General features: G+C 44.0%; 1 protein-coding gene across 1 annotated transcript; it reads left to right on the top strand.

Annotated features, from left to right (window-relative positions):
- Positions 1 to 3636: 3636 nt before the first annotated feature.
- Positions 3637 to 20912, top strand: caprin2 (caprin family member 2; the record flags this gene model as incomplete). Its single annotated transcript, XM_080757027.1, has 19 exons — positions 3637 to 3870; positions 4437 to 4499; positions 5240 to 5326; positions 6879 to 7117; positions 7961 to 8043; positions 8169 to 8288; positions 8700 to 8712; positions 9020 to 9230; positions 12886 to 13017; positions 13133 to 13214; positions 13978 to 14057; positions 14704 to 14811; positions 15467 to 15586; positions 16944 to 17081; positions 17824 to 17968; positions 18613 to 18798; positions 19220 to 19281; positions 19815 to 19890; positions 20297 to 20912. The coding sequence occupies 19 exons, from the start codon at positions 3637 to 3639 to the stop codon at positions 20872 to 20874; spliced, it is 2757 nt and encodes a 918-aa protein (XP_080613153.1). The 3' UTR covers positions 20875 to 20912.

Below are 20912 nucleotides of genomic sequence, written 5' to 3'. Positions count from 1 at the left end.
CCCCATCCCATCCCTTTGAAGAGATGAGTGTTACTTTGTTTTGTTATTTATCTGCGTTACTTGTCATCCGGGCTACAGTGCAGTGAGCACTATCCTCGGCCTTGTTCTTGTCACTGTGCTCCGAGATTCTATACATTTTGTAGATACTTTGTCTAAAATGCTGCATGTAAACTAGGAGACCTCTCATAATGAATGACCCTTTACAGCTGGGATAGAGCCATAACGTAGAGCTGCACAATGAAAACGGCCTTCCTTTTTTTTCCTTCTTCTAATCTTTCACCGTACTATGTTGTATGGTATGAGGTAGTTAATTTCTACATTTTTGTTTTTGTTTGACAATCCATGGCTACTGTACATTTTTTGGGAGTGGTCAGGTGGTTGCGTCTCACACAGCTACTGTGATTATTTTAAAGGCGCAATGGCCACCAACTTAGTTAGATGTAAAAGTTTCCGCGAGGTCTTTTGCGATCATGACCCCGTTTTGAAAGAAAAATGATGAGACGAGATAGATAAAACACTTTGAATCACTGTAAAAAAAAAAAAGAATAAATATACCACAGTGCACATAGGAAGCACAAACAACGATTCAGGGATATTGCTGACTTTAAGCACTGGTCTAGACTCTAGAATGATGCAGCTGTTGACTCACATAGACCATTATATAAGCTAAAACTAATGAATCCTCAGAAGGTGTATGTAGCAATGGGCATACCGTAGTGGAGACACCTTGTATTGTTTTTTCCTCCACTCTTCTTAAAGGCTTTTTAGTTATATTGGAAAAGGCTTGGTAGCTATTTATACTCAAATGATGTCATGAGAAGCCTTACCTTTCCTCCTACAACCAAAAAGCCTGCACAGGTCTGTCCTTTCATAGATGATAATTGTAACATGCTTTAGTTATTTTTCTTCTGACTGAGGCCTTCAAAAGGAATGTCAACTCCGGTTCTGTGTCTGTTTGCAGAACTCATAAGTTTAACAACTAAACGGTGGAGGTATTTTTGCATGGGAATTGCATGTTTTCTTTGACAAAATGCTATTTTATGTCTATGGAAGTGATGTACCGCCTGGAAATATATTTTTTTATATAAATAATGAAAGTACAAAAACTAAGTTAGGTCATGTGTTATAGTCACAGGATGGATGTACCATTTGTACCATGACATGACCTTATTGGTTCTAGCATTCTAGAACGTGCAAAATGTCTGGTTCCCGTACGTACGTACATAATTAATATTTATTTTTTGAGCAGTTTTGATATGTTTCAGTATATGTCTCTCACTGCATTTCAAGGTTGTGTGTGCTAAAATACATTAGTCATCACTGAATGAATATTCAATGTACAATAACCAGAAAACTACTAAACAAGCTCTGTGCAATTTTATTTTATTCCTTTATTATTCCCCACCAGAAGGTGGCACTGCAGAGTTCTGTCAGAAAGTGACAAGCAGTATAAGTTAAGTGTTGTCCAAAAGAGTATTACTAATTGTTGTTTATTATGATGTTGCCGTTTTGTTTCAAACGATTTCTGAACAAGGGTTCCAACAAAGACGTAGATTGTGTTAATCTTGTCTCAATTTTCTTTGGTAGATTGCCCTTTATTTGTTGTAGATTTGCACTTTTATTTATCTCTACAAAAGATGTCGGTCTTAGTTGTCCAGTTTATGATGGTTCCATGAGCTGATTTTGTTTTTGTTTTGTCTTTTCCAGAGATACACTATTGTTTATTTCTAGGAACAAAGTTTGTATTTTTATACACTCCTGTAATTTGTAATTGTTCAATAAATGTAATTTGTCATGTATCAGTCTTTTGCTGTTTGGAGGTAGACCCATGATTTATCATGATCTGCATTTCTACGTTTTTAAGTCACGTTCTAATATATAAAATATATTAATAATAATTAAGAAGCCTTCAAGCCAGTGTCTAAATCATTTTAAGACTAGAGATTAGGCATTTGAGATTTGATGCACACCTTCATATAAACTATATGTAATCAAATGTAAGGGTAATGCTCTTTTGATTCAAGTGAGGGAAATATAAGGACTATATGCAGTATGCACTGCACTTTGGAAATATAGGCTATTCTTAGTATCAGTTGTGAACATTTTTGAAAATAAATGTTGTATGGGGTCCCTAGCACTTTTTAAATCGTGGTCTGCCCTCGGTCAAATTCACGTTCATTTGGGGGTCCTTAACATAACATTTATTTGAGAACCAGTAGGTCTACTTCACTGCAGTGGTTCTCAAAGTGGGGTCCAGGGGGCCCCTGCAGGGACCAGGGGTCCTTAAATGGGTTACAAGGGTCCCCAGCTAAATGTGTTAATACAGCATCACCATCATTTTAACTACTTTATCCGGCTATTCGAAATAGCTGATTATACAAGCTCACCATTTTTTATTTATCTTTTTACATTTTTGGATAATACCTTGAGGCTTGCATAATTTAGGACTTTATTTATGTATTTATTCATTTATTTATTCATATTTATACACAAATCATCTCTTCTGGGGGTCCCTCGTACAAAAAAACCAATATACAAATACATATAATAGGCTAACAATTTGGGGGGTCCTTAGTTGTAACTTGTGACATGAAAAAGTTTTAGAACTGAGAACCACTGCCAGGACTTGAGTGCCATTACTGACCCAAATGATGTGCATGCGCACCGTGACAGGTGCCCGGCGAACCCAGATGACGTCAGGGCGGAGCGTGTTTGTGGCTGTATAGACGCTATATAAAGGTATGTTGGCAGGACCGGGCTGGCCTCGGTAGTATTAAAAAACATCACCATTTAATAGGTCAGCTTGGAAGGAAAGGGGTCAGTCAGTCGGGTCCTGTGAGCATTTTTCGCAGCAGCAACCCGTTTGAACGCAACGCAAAGACACGAGGTTAGTCAGCTGTTTTCCTTGGTGCTGTCTGTGGCGTTTATCACACAACAACATCATAACGAAACGTCCTGCTGCACATACAAAGTATTATTGAGTCACAGCTGTTCCCCCACGCGCATGTGCTTCGGTTATCTTGTGATTATGTGCTGTTATTTTTTTTGTTTCGTGCGTGCACCGAGTAAGATGATGTTTAAGATTTCGTGATTGACTTGTTTGGGACTCGGGGGTACGGGGGGGGCAAAGCTTTGATTGGTTACTCCGACTCATGGTAACTAAATGTTGCAAATCAAATCGACACAAGCCAATTGTTAGAATAAAGTCAGATTTACGCACAAGACGAACCACGTAAATAAATGCGCACAGATGCATTAAAGCAGAACAATCTAGTCTGGCTGCGGGTGGTTAACTTGTCCCCCGACCAAATGGCATCTTGCGTTTTGTTTGCTCATGCTATTGTGAACTAGCGCTTTCTGTGCCTGTTTGGTTGGTTTCCGTGATTCATCAAGAGGAGCTCTGCTGTTCAGTGGCTTGATATAAATGCAGTGTCACGCGGTTGGCCACGGCCCAAGTTGGGTGAGTCCAGCAGCGCTATTGAAGCACTTGCTTGGTTTGGCGATGGAATCGGCAGCACCTTTCTCTGTTGCATTACATTTTGTCATGACATAGAATGCTGTGGCTCACGAGTCACTTTGATGTTTTGACACACATGATGATGTGAACGCGTCCCTTCCAGAAAGGAACTCAACATCATGGTGCAGCTGTCTCCTTCCCCTGTCCTGGATGTCTCACCCCCACCAGAGCTCTCCGAGGAGGGGAAGAAACTGCAGAGTAGCCCGAAGATGGGCTCACCCGGTGGGCTAAGTGCTCTCCAGCTCACTCTGGATGCTTCAGCCACCACCACCACCTACCACGGCTATGATAGCTACATAGAGGACGGCCTAATCTGCCTCAAACACAAGGTCCGCAACTTGGAGAAAAAAAAGGTAGGATTTCTCACAGAGTGCAATGATGGGTTTGAAAGATGCATACATGTGTCAAAACCTTGTTGTTGGGGATTGCAGCATGTGCAAGTAATTGAGAGAAACATGCATTGATATTCAGAATATAACCTGTTTGTGAGAGATGCCCGTTTCCTCTGAAGATTTTCCACTCAATAATAATCAAGTGTATGCCGGGAACAGGGAACATGAGTCTACTCTATACTGTTCTGCGTGTGTGTGTGTGTGTGTGTGTGTGTGTGTGTGTGGGTGGGTGGGTGTGTGAGTCAGGGATTTGGAGGAATGTATTACCGTATTGTCCCGAATATAAGACTCTGATTATAAGACGACCCCCATTTTTCATGACTCATTTGTAGAAAAAGAAAATTGAATGTCAAATAGTCTAGTCCCCGATTTATAATACGACCCCGTTTTTTAGGGAATAAAAGTCTTATATTCAGGCCAATAGGGTAATTGTGTGGTCGTGTGAGCTGAAAACGACAGGACCACTGATACAGAGTGCACACAGATGTCATGCCGGACGGGCGATGGATTTTGTTTTCTGTCCACAGCTTAAACTGGAAGACTACACGAAGAGGCTGAACCAGGGCGAGGCTTTAAACAAGGATCAGATGGTATGTGTCAGTTATCACAACATCGTTTGGGACCTATTTGACATGATCACAATTATTCAGCGTAATCGTCATTTACTTAGTTATTCGTAGTTATTCATTTGTCATATCTGTCCTGTGCAATTGTCTGTCTTGGAGGCAAACAAACGTTGTTCGTTTGTATTCATATGTTCCAAAGTGTAGTGCCCAAAAACAACTATTATTTGTGTGACAATTTCTCATCACGTACAATTTCATAATTGCGACAGCCCTAATGCTGAGGAGGTTTACATACTGTAAACCGACTATATGTCGGTGGTTTTCAACCAGTGGTCCTTGAGGAGGTTTCAGGTGGTCCCCAGCTGAATTGGTAACCAAATTGACCCTTATAGATCTTCAACTCTTGAGTGTAAAATGAAACCAAATGGACTAGTTTCATTTTTACACTCAATAGTTACATTATTGTTAAACATCTGCATTACTTAAATTACAAGAAGTCTACACAATTAGAGAATGTCTCTCCTATGATGCCACATCAGTGCAGCATGGAATTGTGGACAAAATCCTTAGTCTTTAGGTCTGAGAGGCTACATCTCATCAAATGGTGGTCCGTGGCTCAAATACCGAAATAAATAAGGTGAATTGGATATGAAATGGGTTGAAAACCACTGCTGTACAATACATGCATGCATCATTGGTGACTTTATCTTTGGTGCATCAGGTTTTCACCTTCTCCATGCGGCTCGCCTGTGTTTTCTCCCCAGGGTGCTGTGGAGAAGTACGACGAGGTGATCCATAACCTGGCGTTTGCGCAAGACCTGCACAAGTCCCTGACTGATTTGACGCAGAGCGTAAGGGCCCCATTTTGACTGAGGATTTATTTATTTTGCATTTTTGGACACAAACCCACTTCACTACCCCTTGCTTAGATCAGTGATTCTCAACCTTTTCTGGATCAGGGCCGACTCAGGGAAAATCTCCAAAGCGTTGGCGCCCCCACCCCTCGGACCGCTTAAGGCTGCCGTGTTAACCCATTTAGGACTGAGCCCGATTCTAAAAATAAATAAAAATAAAATAAAATAAACACCTAAATCCTGACCTAAGAAACTTTATGAGAAACTTCAAATATTTATTACAAAAATATATCCCGCTATATAACGGTACTGTACATGGCAACAAGAACCCCAAAAGCGGTACCCGTCTTGAAAGGTAAAAACCTCAAAATGGGTTCCCGTAAGTGGTCAGATGGGTGGGCCGCATGCATTTTCGGAGCATGTTTATTTGAATGATAATCTCTTCCTTAATTGTTTTGCCCTGTCATCCATGTCCTCTCTGGTTGAGACAGGGCGTGTGCAGCAGCAATGCTGGCAGGCTTGATGAGTTGCGAGTTACCCACTGTGTCCACTTGGTTGATTCCAAGTCATTTCACATCGTCGAGTGAAGGTCACAAGACAAAAGAGCTTTTAAATTCGTCATTGTATTGACAGCCCACCACATTTTGATCGATGTGCTGCTTGCTGTGTAGCACACTGTTGCCTAGCTATCTTTGTTTAGAGTTCACAAAGCCATGTTGCATTAATGATAAAGCACAAATAGCAATTCTAATGGCTACCCATTCGTGCCAAACAATATTGCAACTGTCTTTCATCAAAGTACTTTTTACATCAAATCTGCATTCATTAAAACTAATTTAGACTGCTTGATTCCTACATAGCCTCGCCAGTCATACATAGTGTTCTGACCACTCTGCACACGTTGTTCTAATAGTCTGTCAATAGTCTTAATTTAATAGTCCATAGTATTCCAATCCACACAATGTTTTCAGGCCGTCCAGCCTTCATTGGTGTGTGATATCTAGACGTTGATGTGAAAATTCACATGGGTAGATGGATGCATAGATATAACTTTGAGAGGTACTGTGAGACCAGCTCACTGGCCTTGTGGTTAGAGTGTCCGCCCTGAGACTGGGAGGTCGAGGTTCAATCCCCGGCCGGGTCATACCAAAGACTGGGACCCAGTGCCTCCCTGCTTGACACTCCGCATCAAAGGATGGATTGGGGGTAAGTCCCTGTGACATACTAGCGTCATGTCCAGGGGGTGTACTTGTACATCAAGCTGTCTTATGCTCAAGCTACAGAAACAGGATATAGGCTCCTGCCCTATGGGCCTCCATGGCTCGGCAAGGCTACTTACTGTGAGACGCAGTCATGTGAGGAATAAACATCACAAATGACAGAATGCTGCCATAGGCCAAGGAAATGCGTGCTCATGGTGTGCTGTAAGCTTTGGCAAAAGTATTATCTATCCTTTAAGCTTAAGTTAAACCCCCAGGCATAGTTTTCTTGGTATCCCAGAGCGGAGTTCTTGCAGTGGTCCATCAACCGTTGTCCCCCTGTGTTGCAGCTGCTGAGGGACCAGAAGAAGGCCACGAAGAAGGAGCAAGTGGCCAAGATGGAGGTGGAGCGGAGGCGATTCTGCAGCGTGCTCCAGATCCAGCACCTCCTGCACTGCCTGCAGGAGGAGCACGTCAGGCGGGACCTGCTGAGCGGAGAGAACCAGGCCCCTCACATCCCTGCCCCGCAGCTGCACAGCCTCACCCAGCTCGCCGCCCTGCTGGGCGGCAAGAGAGATGACAGCCTGAGGTAGGGCTGGCCGACAGGCTCCATGCACACACGCCTGTTTGGAAAGAACTTGGGCCCTTTCCCTACTTCTAGGTGTTACCGGCGATGATACTAATGAAGGCTCGGTTCCATTCTGGTCAAACAGTCAGGGGTGCTATTGTCTATGTTGGCTCACTGGAAACACCTCTGCTCCACTCAGGGTCTCAAAGTGTCTGTGAGTGGATGGCCTTGTGCGGGTGTGTAACTCTGAGAGTAATGGGGGTTGTTTAAATTGAAAATGCATTAAATGGAACAGAGCCTTAATTAGTATCATCAGTAACATTTTTTAAGGAGGTAAGGGGCCTGGAAGTAGGAAGAGTTATTTTGCATGCATAGAACCTATAGACTAACATAGCTGTGGGGTAAACCCGCACCTCTTCTACTACAGTGAACTGTAGAGTGACTGATGCTAGTCTGCCTCAAACATTAATCTTTTACTAACACTAACATTACAAAAATGCCCAGAACATCAGGATGAACCTGTGTAGTTTATGGCTGCTCCAACAGTAGTGGCAACATAAAAAAAAAAAAAAACGGAATGTCAATATATCCACCGCGGTGGCTGAGACCAGAGTAATGGTTGAGACGAAGCAGTGAAGGGTCCTGAAAGATACATAACGTCAGTCTTACCCAATACCCGATCTTTCGGTTTTATGAAGACAAGGCTGCTGTACTTTATACCTCATACTTTAAATGCTTAGTATGCCTCTGACTCTGTCATCCTCTTTTCTCTGTCTGCCAGGAGAGCAGCGTACATGCTGCCATGATATTCCGTCTCAGTTTTAATTCTGCAGTGTTTTGGTGACATCTGTTCTGTCTTGTTAGTTTGCAGGAGCAGATGGAGCAGTCTGCATTGGCCTACTTGGACCTCCTGGAGGGAAAAGACAAGCCGGTGGCTGGCTCCACATGTGAGGATGAATGTTTTCTGTAGATCACCTCCAAAATTATTATTTTTTCCCGATCAATTACTCACTCTTTAAAGTTTGACTTGGCATGGTGGTGTGGTGTAGTTGACTTGCATTCGTGTTTGCAGTTAAACTCATGAAGCAAGAGCTCGACATGCTGTTGGATTGCAAGTACTTCCGTTGCCTTCCTCCTCCTCCGCCAAGCAAGACCACAGAGGGGTTCCTGAACTCCTCCACCAGCCTCACTAGTAGGAATAAACGCTTATTTATTTAATAAATGTCTAGCAGAATAAATGCTTATTGTTGTGCGGTACTACCGTTGCCAGTGGAGTATATTAGTTTATAGGATTGCTTGCGTGCATTTAGTAACAGATTATATGCATCTTGTTTATGAAAAGATGCCAGCTGTATAGGTCAGTTTTTGGACAGTTTAACCTTTCCCTTAAAGCTACAATCTGCGACTTAATTTTGTATTCAATTTCATATAACCGTATGCTAGAGCATTTTCAATAAAGTTTAATAAATCTGCAGTCTCTCCCTACTCTTCCATTCTAGAAATGATGACCCTAGTGGTTGACAAGTTTAGTACACAAGCCCAGTATCTCCCCTGGCCAAGCCAGGCTGAGCACTATTTGTTTGGGTTTGCTTTCCCAATGCAGGAGACTGGGTTCAGTACCGGGTGTTAGAATTGCAATTGCCTTTGTCCTTGGGGAGGACATACAGCTTACGGATTGTAACTTTAAGGTGGGGAAATGCTAGCGGTAAAAATGTTTATTTTCTCATTTTGATGTTGTATATTGTATACTGTATATTGCTTGTTCTTATGCTTTTCAATTTCAGATTTCAAATTACCAGATATATCCAAACCAAAAGACATTTCTAAAAAGGAGGTGAGAACAAGAATCCATTTCCATGTGTTGCTGTATTGTAGATTGCACTGATGACGTGCTCTATGGGTGATATGGCAGTTTCTTAACAGACTCTACCTGAGGGACGCGGAAACCACTCCTCCTCAGAACTGGAAGGAGGAGTTTGAGGCCATCAAGGAGCGGGAACCACCCGACTCCTGGGAATTGGAGTTTGCAGACGGGTTAGCCTCTCCTCTATGCTATGGCCCCAAGCCGTGGAGAGGAGCGGCCACCTTCATCCCCAAAATGCCTGTCGCCATTAAGAAACACAATGCCAAACAGGTGAGTTGAAAAGCCTTAGGGGAGAAAAGAGAAAACGCATCAGTCCGTTTAGATGGGGAAACCTTAACAAAAGTCAATTCACGTCGCAAATGCAATTTACATTTGCGCAAACGACCAGCTGTGATAGAATAAAGAACGGAAGTGGTTGTACACATGCATGACTGGTCTATCTGGAGTCACCTAGCCACCTACAGTTGTATATCAGGGCACATAGATTTCTTCCCATTTAAATTTCGACCGGTCCCTCAATACTTCCGCGTCACCTTATTAAACTAATTGCCTAAGTCATTTTTTGCCAATTTTTTTTTTTTGCCTAAATCACAACCTGGTGATGCTGGCCACCTCTGGTAAACTCGCCCAAGTCCTAATGTAAAAGGCCTTCCTGTTACACCCTATTAAAACAATGGCCTATGTCAAGAGGGAGACTTAGGCCAAATTATTTTGCCTAAGTCATAATAAAATCTGACTTAGGCCATTTTAACACACCTTTCAAAATGGGACTGAATGGGAGGTACTGTTACTATGGGACTGATAGAATGGGAGTGAAAGGGAGGTACTGTTACTATGGGACTGATACTATGGGAGTGCATGGGACTGAATGGGAGTGAAAGGGAGGTACTGTTAGTATGGGACTGATACTATGGGAGTGCATGGGACTGAATGGGACTGAAAGGGAGGTACTGTTACTATGGGACATTGGGACTGATACTATGAGAGTGCATGGGAGTGAATGGGAGGTACTGTTACTATGGGACTGATACTATGGGAGTGAATGGGACTGAATGGGAGTGAAAGGGAGGTACTGTTACTATGGGACTGATACTATGGGAGTGCATTGGAGTGAATGGGAGGTACTGTTACTATGGGACTGATACTATGGGTGTGAATGGGAGTGAAAGGGAGGTACTGTTACCGGCCAGGAGACAACCCACAGAGCCTAGTCCCTCCATGTGCCAGAAGTGTACCTCCCAGCCTTGGCAGAGTAGTTCTGGAGTAGTTCCAACGGACTGGTTTTTCCCTAGTGGGACTGATTGAGGGTAGCTACTGGAACGCAAGTCGGGACTTTATCACTCCCGGCTGGGTCGCCTAAGTGAGGGGTATGATGTTGAGAGACCCGAAACCCTGTTGACCTCAGGATACATCACTGAGGATACATCCCAGGTGCATCCATGCGATGTTTTTTAGTTATAGTTCTTCTATTTATAGTGACTCATACCAATAGACTATGTGACAACCAGGTATAGTCTGGTGACACCGGAGAGACGGGTGACAGCCGGAATGTAGACGGCACCCGGGTGAGCAGTATGGGTTAGCGCCCCTGCAGCCTGTGTCCTCCGTGAGGATGAAGCCCAACAACCCTCGGTGAGGCCTTTGGGAGGGCCATGCAAGCAGCAAGCGGAACCGCAGCACCATGACCCTGCAGAACCATTGCCCACCACTCCTGAATGAACTGTCTGGTGCTGGGACTCTGGTGCAACGCACAGGTCCTCGCTCTACTCCTGGTGAGAGCAGGAGTGGACCTGGTGAGACGTACTGTAGGAGGGGCCCGGCCAGGAGACAACCCACAGAGCCTAGTCCCTCCATGTGCCAGAAGTGTACCTCCCAGCCCTGGCAGAGTAGTTCTGGAATAGTTCCAACGGATTGTGTGCCCCTGATTTTTCCCTAGTGGGACTGATTGAGGGTAGCTACTGGGACGTAAGTCGGGACTTGATCAACCCCGGCTGGGTCACCTGAGTGAGGGGTATGATGTTGAGAGACCCGAAACCCTGTTGTACTCAGGATACATCACTGAGGATACGTCCCAGGTGCATCCATGCAATGTTTTTTAGTTATGGGACTGATACTATGGGAGTGCATGGGAGTGCATGGGAGGTACTGTTACTATGGGACTGATACCATGGGAATGAATGGGAGTTACTGATACTATGGGAGTGAATGGGACTGAATGGGAGGTACTGTTACTATGGGAGTGAATGGGAGTTACTGATACTATGGGACTGAATGGGACTGAATGGGAGGTACTGTTACTATGGGACTGATACTATGGGAGTGCATGGGAGTGAATGGGAGATATTGTTACTATGGGACTGATACTATGGGACTGAATGGGAGGGAATGGGACTGAATGGGAGGTATTGTTACTATGGGACTGAATGGGAGGGAATGGGACTGAATGGGAGGTACTGTTACTATGGGACTGATACGATGGGAGTAAATGGGGTGTACTGTTACTATGTGACTGAATGGGAGTGAATAAAAGTGAATGGGACTGAATCGGAGTGAATGGGAGGTACTGTTACTATGGGACTGTCACTCCCATTCACTCCCATTCAGAGTGAAAGGGAGTGAATGGGACTGAATGTGAGTGAATGGGACTGAATGGGAGGAATGGGAGAGTGAATGGGAGGTACTGTTACTATGGGACTGTCACTCCCATTCAGTCCCGTTCACTCCCATAGTATCAGTCCAATAGTAACAGTACCTCCCATTCAGTCCCAATCACTCCCATTCACTCCCATTCAGTCCCATAGTATCAGTCCCATAGTAACAGTACCTCCCATTCAGTCCCATTCACTCCAAATTCACTCCCATTCACTCCTATTCACTCCCCTTCAGTGTCAAATGTCTTTGTGCTCTGATATTATTTTAAACACTGTGGCTGACCCTAAACCATGGTCTATTAAAAATAATTGGAATAAAACATTTTGCCTAAGTCACTTACTGCAGAAGTAATTTGGCCTAAATAACGTTTATAATTGCCTAAGTTAAAATAGATATGTTCAGATATTGGCCTAAGTCATTTTATCCTTACATGTTACATGATTGACATACACCTTTATTTGTATGTCAATAGTCATATTTTTTCATATTGTTTGGGATTTAAATAATTAAGAAATATAATATATTCTACATTTGGCACAGTTTTTTGTGTTTCCTGAAAACCTTGAAAAAATGACTTAGGCAATTAGTTTAATAAGGTGACGAGTATACTATATACTGTAGGATAATTTGAGCATAAATACTTTTTATTAGCACATGCATTCCATATATTCCAAATTAGAGTGCAGGATTTGAGACATTATGGTTGGCACCTAACTGTAGCATGCACACTACAGCGTTTTCAATCACTGTTGCGCCGCCATCTAAACGCAGCCTGATTTTGTTTTGTGTCGGGCACATCGAATTGAATTTGACATACTTTATCAGATTGGTCTTTTACAATACTACACAGTCTAACTGCAAGATGACATGCATTTCTACTCTGCCAATTATGTGGTAGCAACTCTATGCATTTAGGCCTGCCAAGAAATGTTGCTTGTTCTCGGATAGGTATGGCAGCATGAACAAATGGATCCATCCTGCTATTATTATTTGTTGTAACTGCAGCTGACAACTTTGACTGTTGACAAAGACTTGATGAAAGTGGGGGACAGTGAAAGGCATAAGTGTCGGGTAAGAATATCTGGGTCACGAGGTCTTGGCCTTGAACTGTTTAAATAATTTATATCCTCACTTTCCTACAGAGAAGTACGAAGAAGGCTAAAGGAGAACATAATGCCAAAACTGTGAGTAGAGAACCATCGTCCTCCACATCAACGGGTGATGTTTGAACTCGCTGTTCAATATAATAATCCTCTGATTCCATTGCTGACAGACAATGCACATAGGCCCCCCTGTGGAGGTGTTCAACTCTCCATCTGCCTTGCCCAAAGACCCCATCCAGAGGAAACAGCAACTTGAGGACCTCATGACAAGGATACGAACCGGCTCCTTCAGTTTTATGCAGGTACGCCGTGAAAGAGTTCCATACCAATTTAATGTTGTTTTATTTGCTTGATATTGTTCGATAAGACGGGTACGGTTTTCAGGTTGAACGTACAGTACTGTATTATCTCATCCAGGAGTCTCTTCTGGATGGCGATGGGTCTCCTACAAACCATCCCAGACAGGGTCGACGGGCATCCGAATCGCCCTCTCCAAATGGTACCTCACTGCACACAAACTTTGATTTAGTCGAGTTGTATTCCACTGCAATGCTTGTACGGGAATCCTCTTTTTATACAGCCTTTATTTGCCATGGTGAAGGGATTACAGTACCAAGAGACTGATCATACAAGCAAAGGACAAACAAAGCACTAGTGGGCCTAGGAGTCCAGTGTGTTAGGGTAGGCCATGTCCAATTTTACTTTTGGACTAAAGGTGTGTATTCCCTCTGATCTTGACCCAGTAAAGGACAACTTGTGTATATGTCCGCTATGTGTATGTGTCACTGTTGCGCAGCCACACACACACACACACACACACACAGAAACACAGGCCAGGAAGGAGGGGTCATTACAACCCCCCAAAGCCACCACTCTCACTTCACATTATGCTGTGATTTTTATTTTGTATTCTTTTTCCAAGGGTTCATTCATTAGTCTGTAATGATAATAATTCAATGTAAAAATCTGTGCCATTTTAGCTCGAGAAACATTCTTTTATAATTTGGCTATTCATTTGGCGTGTCACTTTCTTGTGACAATATGTGCAATTATTTGAATATGTGGATATCGATGGATGGGTGTATGGATAGATGGATCTATATTGTTTAAAAGCAAACATTTTTAACTAAAAATATGTTGAGCTGGGGGTTGCAGCCAAATCACTGATATAGCCACATGCGTGGTTAACGCTTCTGGCGTATGTTGTGTAGACTGTAGAGTAACATGTTTGTGTTGTTTTTCTGTTTTCCACCACTGAACAGCTCGGAGGGAATCGATGATCATCGATGAAGAATCGATGAGTCCACTAAGTCCAGTTGATATCCTTCCCACAGTAATGCATGTAAGATCTGCTTATCTTTTCTACGTGCATCCAGTTCATTCGGTCGGGAATTTAAAAGACCAGGATTACTGTCATGACCTATACTACCAGCATGCGCACTTCAAAGCAACCAAAGGTATGGCACCCCCATATCTTGCAAGTCTGATCGAACCCTATAAACCCTCCCGCGCGCTCAGATCAGCCAACGCAGGGAAATTGGAAGTATCATCACTAAAAACGCAGGGACTGAGCTCCACATGTCCCAAACTCTTCTCCCTTCTGTCTCCAAAACTATGGAATGCACTTCCCATTACAATCAGAACTGCAGACTCGCTCCCAATCTTCCGCCGTAGTCTGAAAACCCACCTCTTCAGACTCCATCTTGGCCACTTGCTGTAGCACTTGCCCTAGCCCCGACAACCTTACAGGCTTATGCAAAGGCTCACCTTATGTAACTTGGATAGATGGCATTTGTATGTAGACATAGCACTATATAGTATACATGCGTAGTTTAGTTATTCCACTGTTGGCTTACGTATGATTCATGATAACAATTTTTATGTATATGATGTATTGCCATGTTTTGTACTTGCTCAATGTAAGTCGCTCTGGATTAAATGCCTACATGGTATCATGGTTATTATATGCATTTCTCCGCCTGTTTTAGTCCACGCCACGGGCCGCCAGTCTCGTGGATCAAAATGCCAGCCTGACCAATGGAGAGCCGCCCCCGGTGACCTGTGACCTTGACCTCACCATAGACGACCTCCCCGATGTAATGACTCTCACGCTGTCATCACGGCTGTCTCCAACATGACATTTTAGTTGATCAATTGCATTTGGAGAAATACAATTTGGCATTGACCATTTTCATGTAACCAAAATGACATTAAAATGATATGTTTTGGGGGGTGGAAATCGCTAGGTACCTGACTATTATGCATTATTGCCCCCTTAAGGCCTATTCATACATGTTTGAGGCGATGGCTTATCACCGCGGTGTAGTTTTCAAAAATTGGAAAACTACAACATGTCACTCACCGCTGTGAATCGCTGCTCATAACCACTCACCCTGGCGCATCTCTGTTTTTTACTGACCGACACTGATTGGTCGAAGTTGGGTGGGCAATCAATTTTTTTTTAAAATAGATTAATTCACAAATCATCGATCATTTTATTAAGAATAATTTTTATTTTCCACCCCATATATATATATATATATATATATATATATATATATATGTATATATATATTACACACACACAGTATATGCGTGTGTGTGTGTGTGTGTGTGTGTGAACATGGACACTATTATGCCGAATAATTGCGATTATGTAATGGTTTTTAGAGGTCTGTGCTGCATCGGATGAATGTATCATCAATGCATCAGTTTCATGTGGAGTAATGCATGGTAATTGTATCCCTCTAGGGGGCGCTGCAGTTGCCTGATGCTGAGCCTGCGTTTTCCGAGCCTGCGTTTTCCACGCCTCCTCTGTACCGCAGGGAGTCCACCATCTCTGTCGGCCTGGAGGAGAAGAGCCGACCTCGGGTAAAAAAAACATATATTGATCCATTATTATACTTGATCATAGACTATAGTACAGCTTCACACAAAAGCATCAAATGGCGAATCTGCCAGCTTGAGACACTGAGCGAATGTGGTTTTAATACATTTGACTTATAACTCACTTAACCCATTCTGACCTGAGATCAGATTCATACGAGGTTTCCACCGGACACACACTGGTCTGATGAACCCATTCTGACCTGAGATCAGATTCTAAAAAATGTCAGTCGTTCTTCGATTTTTCAAAAATAGCAGACCTACAAGCTCGTAGCGCGCCACTCGGTGGCGCGCTATGAGCTTGTAGATCTGCTATTTTTCAATAGATAAAGCATAACATGATGCTAACACCAAAATGGGTGCCCGGTCAGAATGGGTTAAACATTTTGCAAATCACAAAGTGCTTCAGGGTTGAATAACTATGGCATAAAAATGGCACAGGCAAAACAAAACATTCTCTCCGTGTGAACAATCTCTGCCTCCCACATGTAGCTTTGTTTACATCCTGGACATATCATAGTGGCTCTTCTGAAAAGGTCAAAACACTGAAAACAATGGCACGGGTGATTGCATTAGATCATTACTTTGTATCCAAACAATTACAAAGGTATGTTTTTATTTTTAATCCTGAAATGTATCAGTTTTGGACATGAGGTTTTCATCCAACTGACAATATATGGATACCTTCTTTTCTTTTCTTTTTTTTATCCCGCAGGTGTCAGGTGCCAACTGCTGGGTCTCCCAGCAGTTTAACTTACTAAACGGGGTGTTCGAAGTACAGTTAATGTATTCACCCTGTAGGCTTACAATCTTCCTCCCTGAAGCAGAATAGAGAGAGAGTATCACATTTATTAAGTACAAGAACATACACTGCCTAACGCAGTCATCCTGTCTGCCTGATGCAGAAGAAGAAAGACTCTAGTAAGCAATAAGCATAGTTATGACCCCAGCGCAAACCACAGGTAACATTGCAGATAACATCAGCACAAACCACAGGCAGAGGCATATTCTCAATTGGGCCACCCGGGCTGTGGGCCAGTCAATTTAGAGCTGGCCTGGTCGAGAAAAACAACATTGGCAGCCCTTCACCCCCTGTGCATGCACATTTTTAAATGGTCCTCCATTAGCAAATCGGAAAAACCGTTCTCACCCATCGGCCGGAAACTCCTTTAGAGCAGGGGTCTTCAACGCTTTTTAGTCCAAGGACTCCTTAGATGAGAGGTAGGTGGGCACTAGTGGTGCCCCTGGGAGACATCAGATTTCTTGAGCTAATACGTTGGGGAACCAATGCTTGTTTATAAAATGACTTCCCTGCTGTTAAAAACATCTTCTGTATCCCCAGACCCCTGTATCTGAATCTGGGAAACAGTCCCCCTGTAACGGAGTGGTCCCTTGTAGCACCCCTCCTCAGAGTCAGGGCTTCTCTACACCTCCCACAAGAAGAAGTCTGACCTCTACTCCCTTTCAGAACATTCACTCAGTAAGTGACACCAAAGCATGTTTCTAGTGCTAGACTAGTCGCATATACTGGTGGTCTGGCATGACTGTTTTAAAAAAACAAGCCCAAATTGATTAAATCAATTAATTACCAGCTGCATTATTCGTTCCAATTTCTTCTCTGTATCGTTCCAATTTCTTCTCTGTATCGTTCCAATTTCACGCATGCGCACACCACTCGTGCAGGCAGCAGAAAATGATCTCCAGTGTCTACTACCCGGTTGGATATATAGCAAGCTCTTATTGACCAGCTTGCAGCTGGTAAAAAAAGTTTTTAATTGTAGTTGGAGTATTATGTTAACTGGTTTTCCTGCTGACTGTTCTGTCGGCGTTAAGAAGGGGTGAACATTTGCATTTTGTCCAAATCAGTCTTTTCTCTGGAGTCTGTTTTCAATTAGAATAAAAAAATCAACACACGGTTTAAAACGGGACAATAACCTTGACAAGAACTTTGACTGTTGGATTATCCATCACAAGCAAGGTTTTATACATTACTAAAAGTAACAAAATCCAATCATTTTTTTGGTGGTGGCCTTGCTTAGAAAAATGGCCAAGAGTGCAATAGATCAGAGCTATCTTAACTGTTGCATAACATGATTAAATACAAAGTCTGCGGTTGTGAATCGTAATCGGTGCGATTAAAATAAAAGAAGAAAAAAGCCAGACCACCGTTGGAAGCCACTACGTGCTTACTTAGCCATTCACTCTTTTCCCTTCCACTTGAGGTTTTCAAGGTCAATGCTCCTTTGCCCCCGAATGGAGATTTGAGCTACAAAGTGGACAGCGGCGTGTTCTGTGAGACCAGATACAGCACTGCCAGCACCCAAACGCCACCGGAGTTTGTGCTGCCGGAAGACCAACCAGAGACGGGTATGCTAATCACCCGACAAAGAATGATAACGACAGGCACTACTAGAAGACAAACGATAGAAGAAAACGAGATGCTTCATCTCCGCTTCACTTCCTGTATCTGTGTGACCTAGGTGGCTGCCTCTTTAGAAGACCAGAAGTAGGCTGTGAGTCTATTGATTCCAATGAGAGAAGTGAACGTGAATACGGCTTGACTCATTCTTTTTAGCATCATGGTCATATATATGGGCCCAAATATTGGGCCCATTCTTCACAAGCCACACATTCTGACACTAAAATGGCAAGAGAGGGAATAACATCTTTGTAATCGATGTTTCTCTGTCCCAGCAGCACACACTCGCGAGATTTAGCAACAGTAATCATAGGGCATTCGTTCACTAGATCTGACGTTAGATGGTGCCCAATTAAACCCTGATTCATACTTCATTCCGCGCGTCGCAAATGGCATAAGGGGACAAGAGGTGTTATTTCCAACGCGACGGAGCACGAATTAGGCTTTATTATTATTATTATTATTAGGCCATATTGTGTGCTATTTCATTTCACACATGGGAGAGTGAAGCTTAGTGAAGCTTTGGATGGTGTATCTTTTTAACTAAGCATTTTTGTCAACACATGTGCCGTGTCACCCCCCCCCTTGGCAGTGTACCAGTCAGATTACACAGTGGGTAATGGTGTGCAGCTCTTCCTGTCTCCTGGCCAACCAGGTGCCGGTGTCCAGGGTCGAGCTGGCCAGACGTACTACACCAGAGGCTCTGTGAGAGGTATGGCGCGTGGTGGTGGTGGCAAGGGACTGGCTCACTCCTTTCGCACTCCTGGTTGGTATCGAGGTATCCTCAAGATTTTCCTCTGCTATTCCGAGTTTCTGTTCACCTCTCTCCGATAGAATAGTCACTTCCCTTCCTTTCCTTGGCTTCCTGTTCCATTTCATTCACGTTCCACTAAAGGGGGTTCTCAACATCCCACCGCGAGGTCCAAATGGACCCACACTGGTCTGTAACTCTTGAGTGTACAAATGTCCATTTGGTTTCATTTGTACACTCTCGAGTTAAACGAACACTGAGGATTTTACACTATTGGGGTTCCATATATTAAAACAAAACGTAGATAAATAATGCCGTAATTATTTGAAACCAATAACGTTGAGAATCACTGGTCTACAGTAGTTGGTCCTCCAGGCATGCACTCAGACGAGTATCTTAATTTTTTTTAGTCTTACGAGAGTATGGTTCTTCCTTCCTCTCTCCCCAGGAGGAGCCTTCATCCACCAGGCACATCTCAGGGACTCTGGCCCTCTCCTGTATGGAGCTAGGGTAAGTCATGTGGTACCTATAGCCACTGGTGTCTCACTGCTGACTTGTCAATGGAATTGGGATTGTGATGATGACAGGTGTTGCTTTTGACAGCCAACTATCATTTATTTTAGTCATAGGGTTGTGATTAAAATTCCGTTTAGGTCATATTTTCTTCATCTGGAATGTTTGGCCCTTGGTCGATGACCGATTTGTACGCACTGTAGCTGCATGACGAAATGTAGCCGATCTACAAGCTCACAATGCGTGAACTTGTAGATCAGCTATTTTCTGTCTCTTGTGATACCCGCGCGGCACGCGCACCCATGATGTCTTGTTCACTAGATCTCTTCTCCACAAGTGCCTCCCGAACATGTTAGTCCAGTTTGTATTTGTTGATGAAATTGTCATTACATGTATTTAGTCTTAGTCATGATAGCTTAGTTTTTCTTTCGTTTTGGCTGTGAAAAAAGGTAGCTAAAGGACATTTTATGTCCACGAAATCAACACTGGGTAGTGACGTGTGTGTGTGTGTGTGGTTGTTTTGCTCCCAGGACCCTGCAGGCTACCAGCATGGTTATAGGCGAGGTGGAGGCAGTGGAGGACTCGGAGCGCGACATAACTCCAGTGGTACGTAACACCATACATTTAAAACAGCTGTTACTTAGACGCTCGTGAAGTGCTGAAAGTTAAAGTTTAAATCTAGCAAATGTTTCAGTCCTGGGACCTCCGTCAGTTTAGCTTTTTCGGAAGAAAATGTAAGGTTTCCGCCCAACACAGATATGCTACAGAGTATATACAGTACCTTACGTAACGAGGAAACTGTCTTTATGCAAGCTTGGTTGAGGGTGTGTACTGTGCTGTAGAGTGTTGTATATTGTGTTCACCATTGACGGTGCTTCTTTTTTGTGCGGCTTCTTTACCGTACTGTATCTGTCTATTTTACCCGAATACGAACTGCTGTGCCGCCTTTGACTGAATGTCCCCTCGTGGAATCGCCGAAGGTCTCATCTCGTCTCTTGTCTTGCTTCCTCAGCTGGCTGGAGCGACTCGTCCCAGGTGAGCAGCCCGGACCGCGAGGGCATGTACACCGTGGTGGACTCCGGCCACGGGGACTCCTCCTCGGTCTCGGCCCTGGAGGTGTCGGTCACGCCGCACCCCCACGCCACCCTGATGCCCATGCAGCTCTACCCTGTCTCCCAGCCCGTGGCGGCCATGCGGGTGGCCTTCACGGCCTCGCGCACCGCCAACTACGCCCCGGGCAACCTGGACCAGCCCATCGTGTTCGACCAGCTGCACAGCAACCTGGGCGACATGTACGACCCGCACGTGGGCCGCTTCACCTGCCCCGCCCACGGCACGTACGTCTTCCACTTCCACATCCTCAAGCTGGCCGTCAACGTGCCGCTCTACGTCAACCTGATGCGCAACGACGAGGTGATGGTGTCCGCCTACGCCAACGACGGCGCGCCCGACCACGAGACGGCCAGCAACCACGCCATCCTGCCGCTCTACCAGGGCGACCAGGTGTGGCTGCGGCTGCACCGCGGAGCCATCTACGGGAGCACCTGGAAGTACAGCACCTTCTCCGGCTTCATGCTTTACCAGGACTGAAGTACAGCACCTTCTCCGGCTTCATGCTTTACCAGGAC

This window comes from Protomyctophum bolini (genome assembly GCF_963924005.1).
Source record: "Protomyctophum bolini genome assembly, chromosome: 23".
Lineage (NCBI taxonomy): Eukaryota > Metazoa > Chordata > Actinopteri > Myctophiformes > Myctophidae > Protomyctophum > Protomyctophum bolini.
Note: the sequence above shows the minus strand (reverse complement) of the source record. Positions and strands in the feature narration are given on the sequence as shown.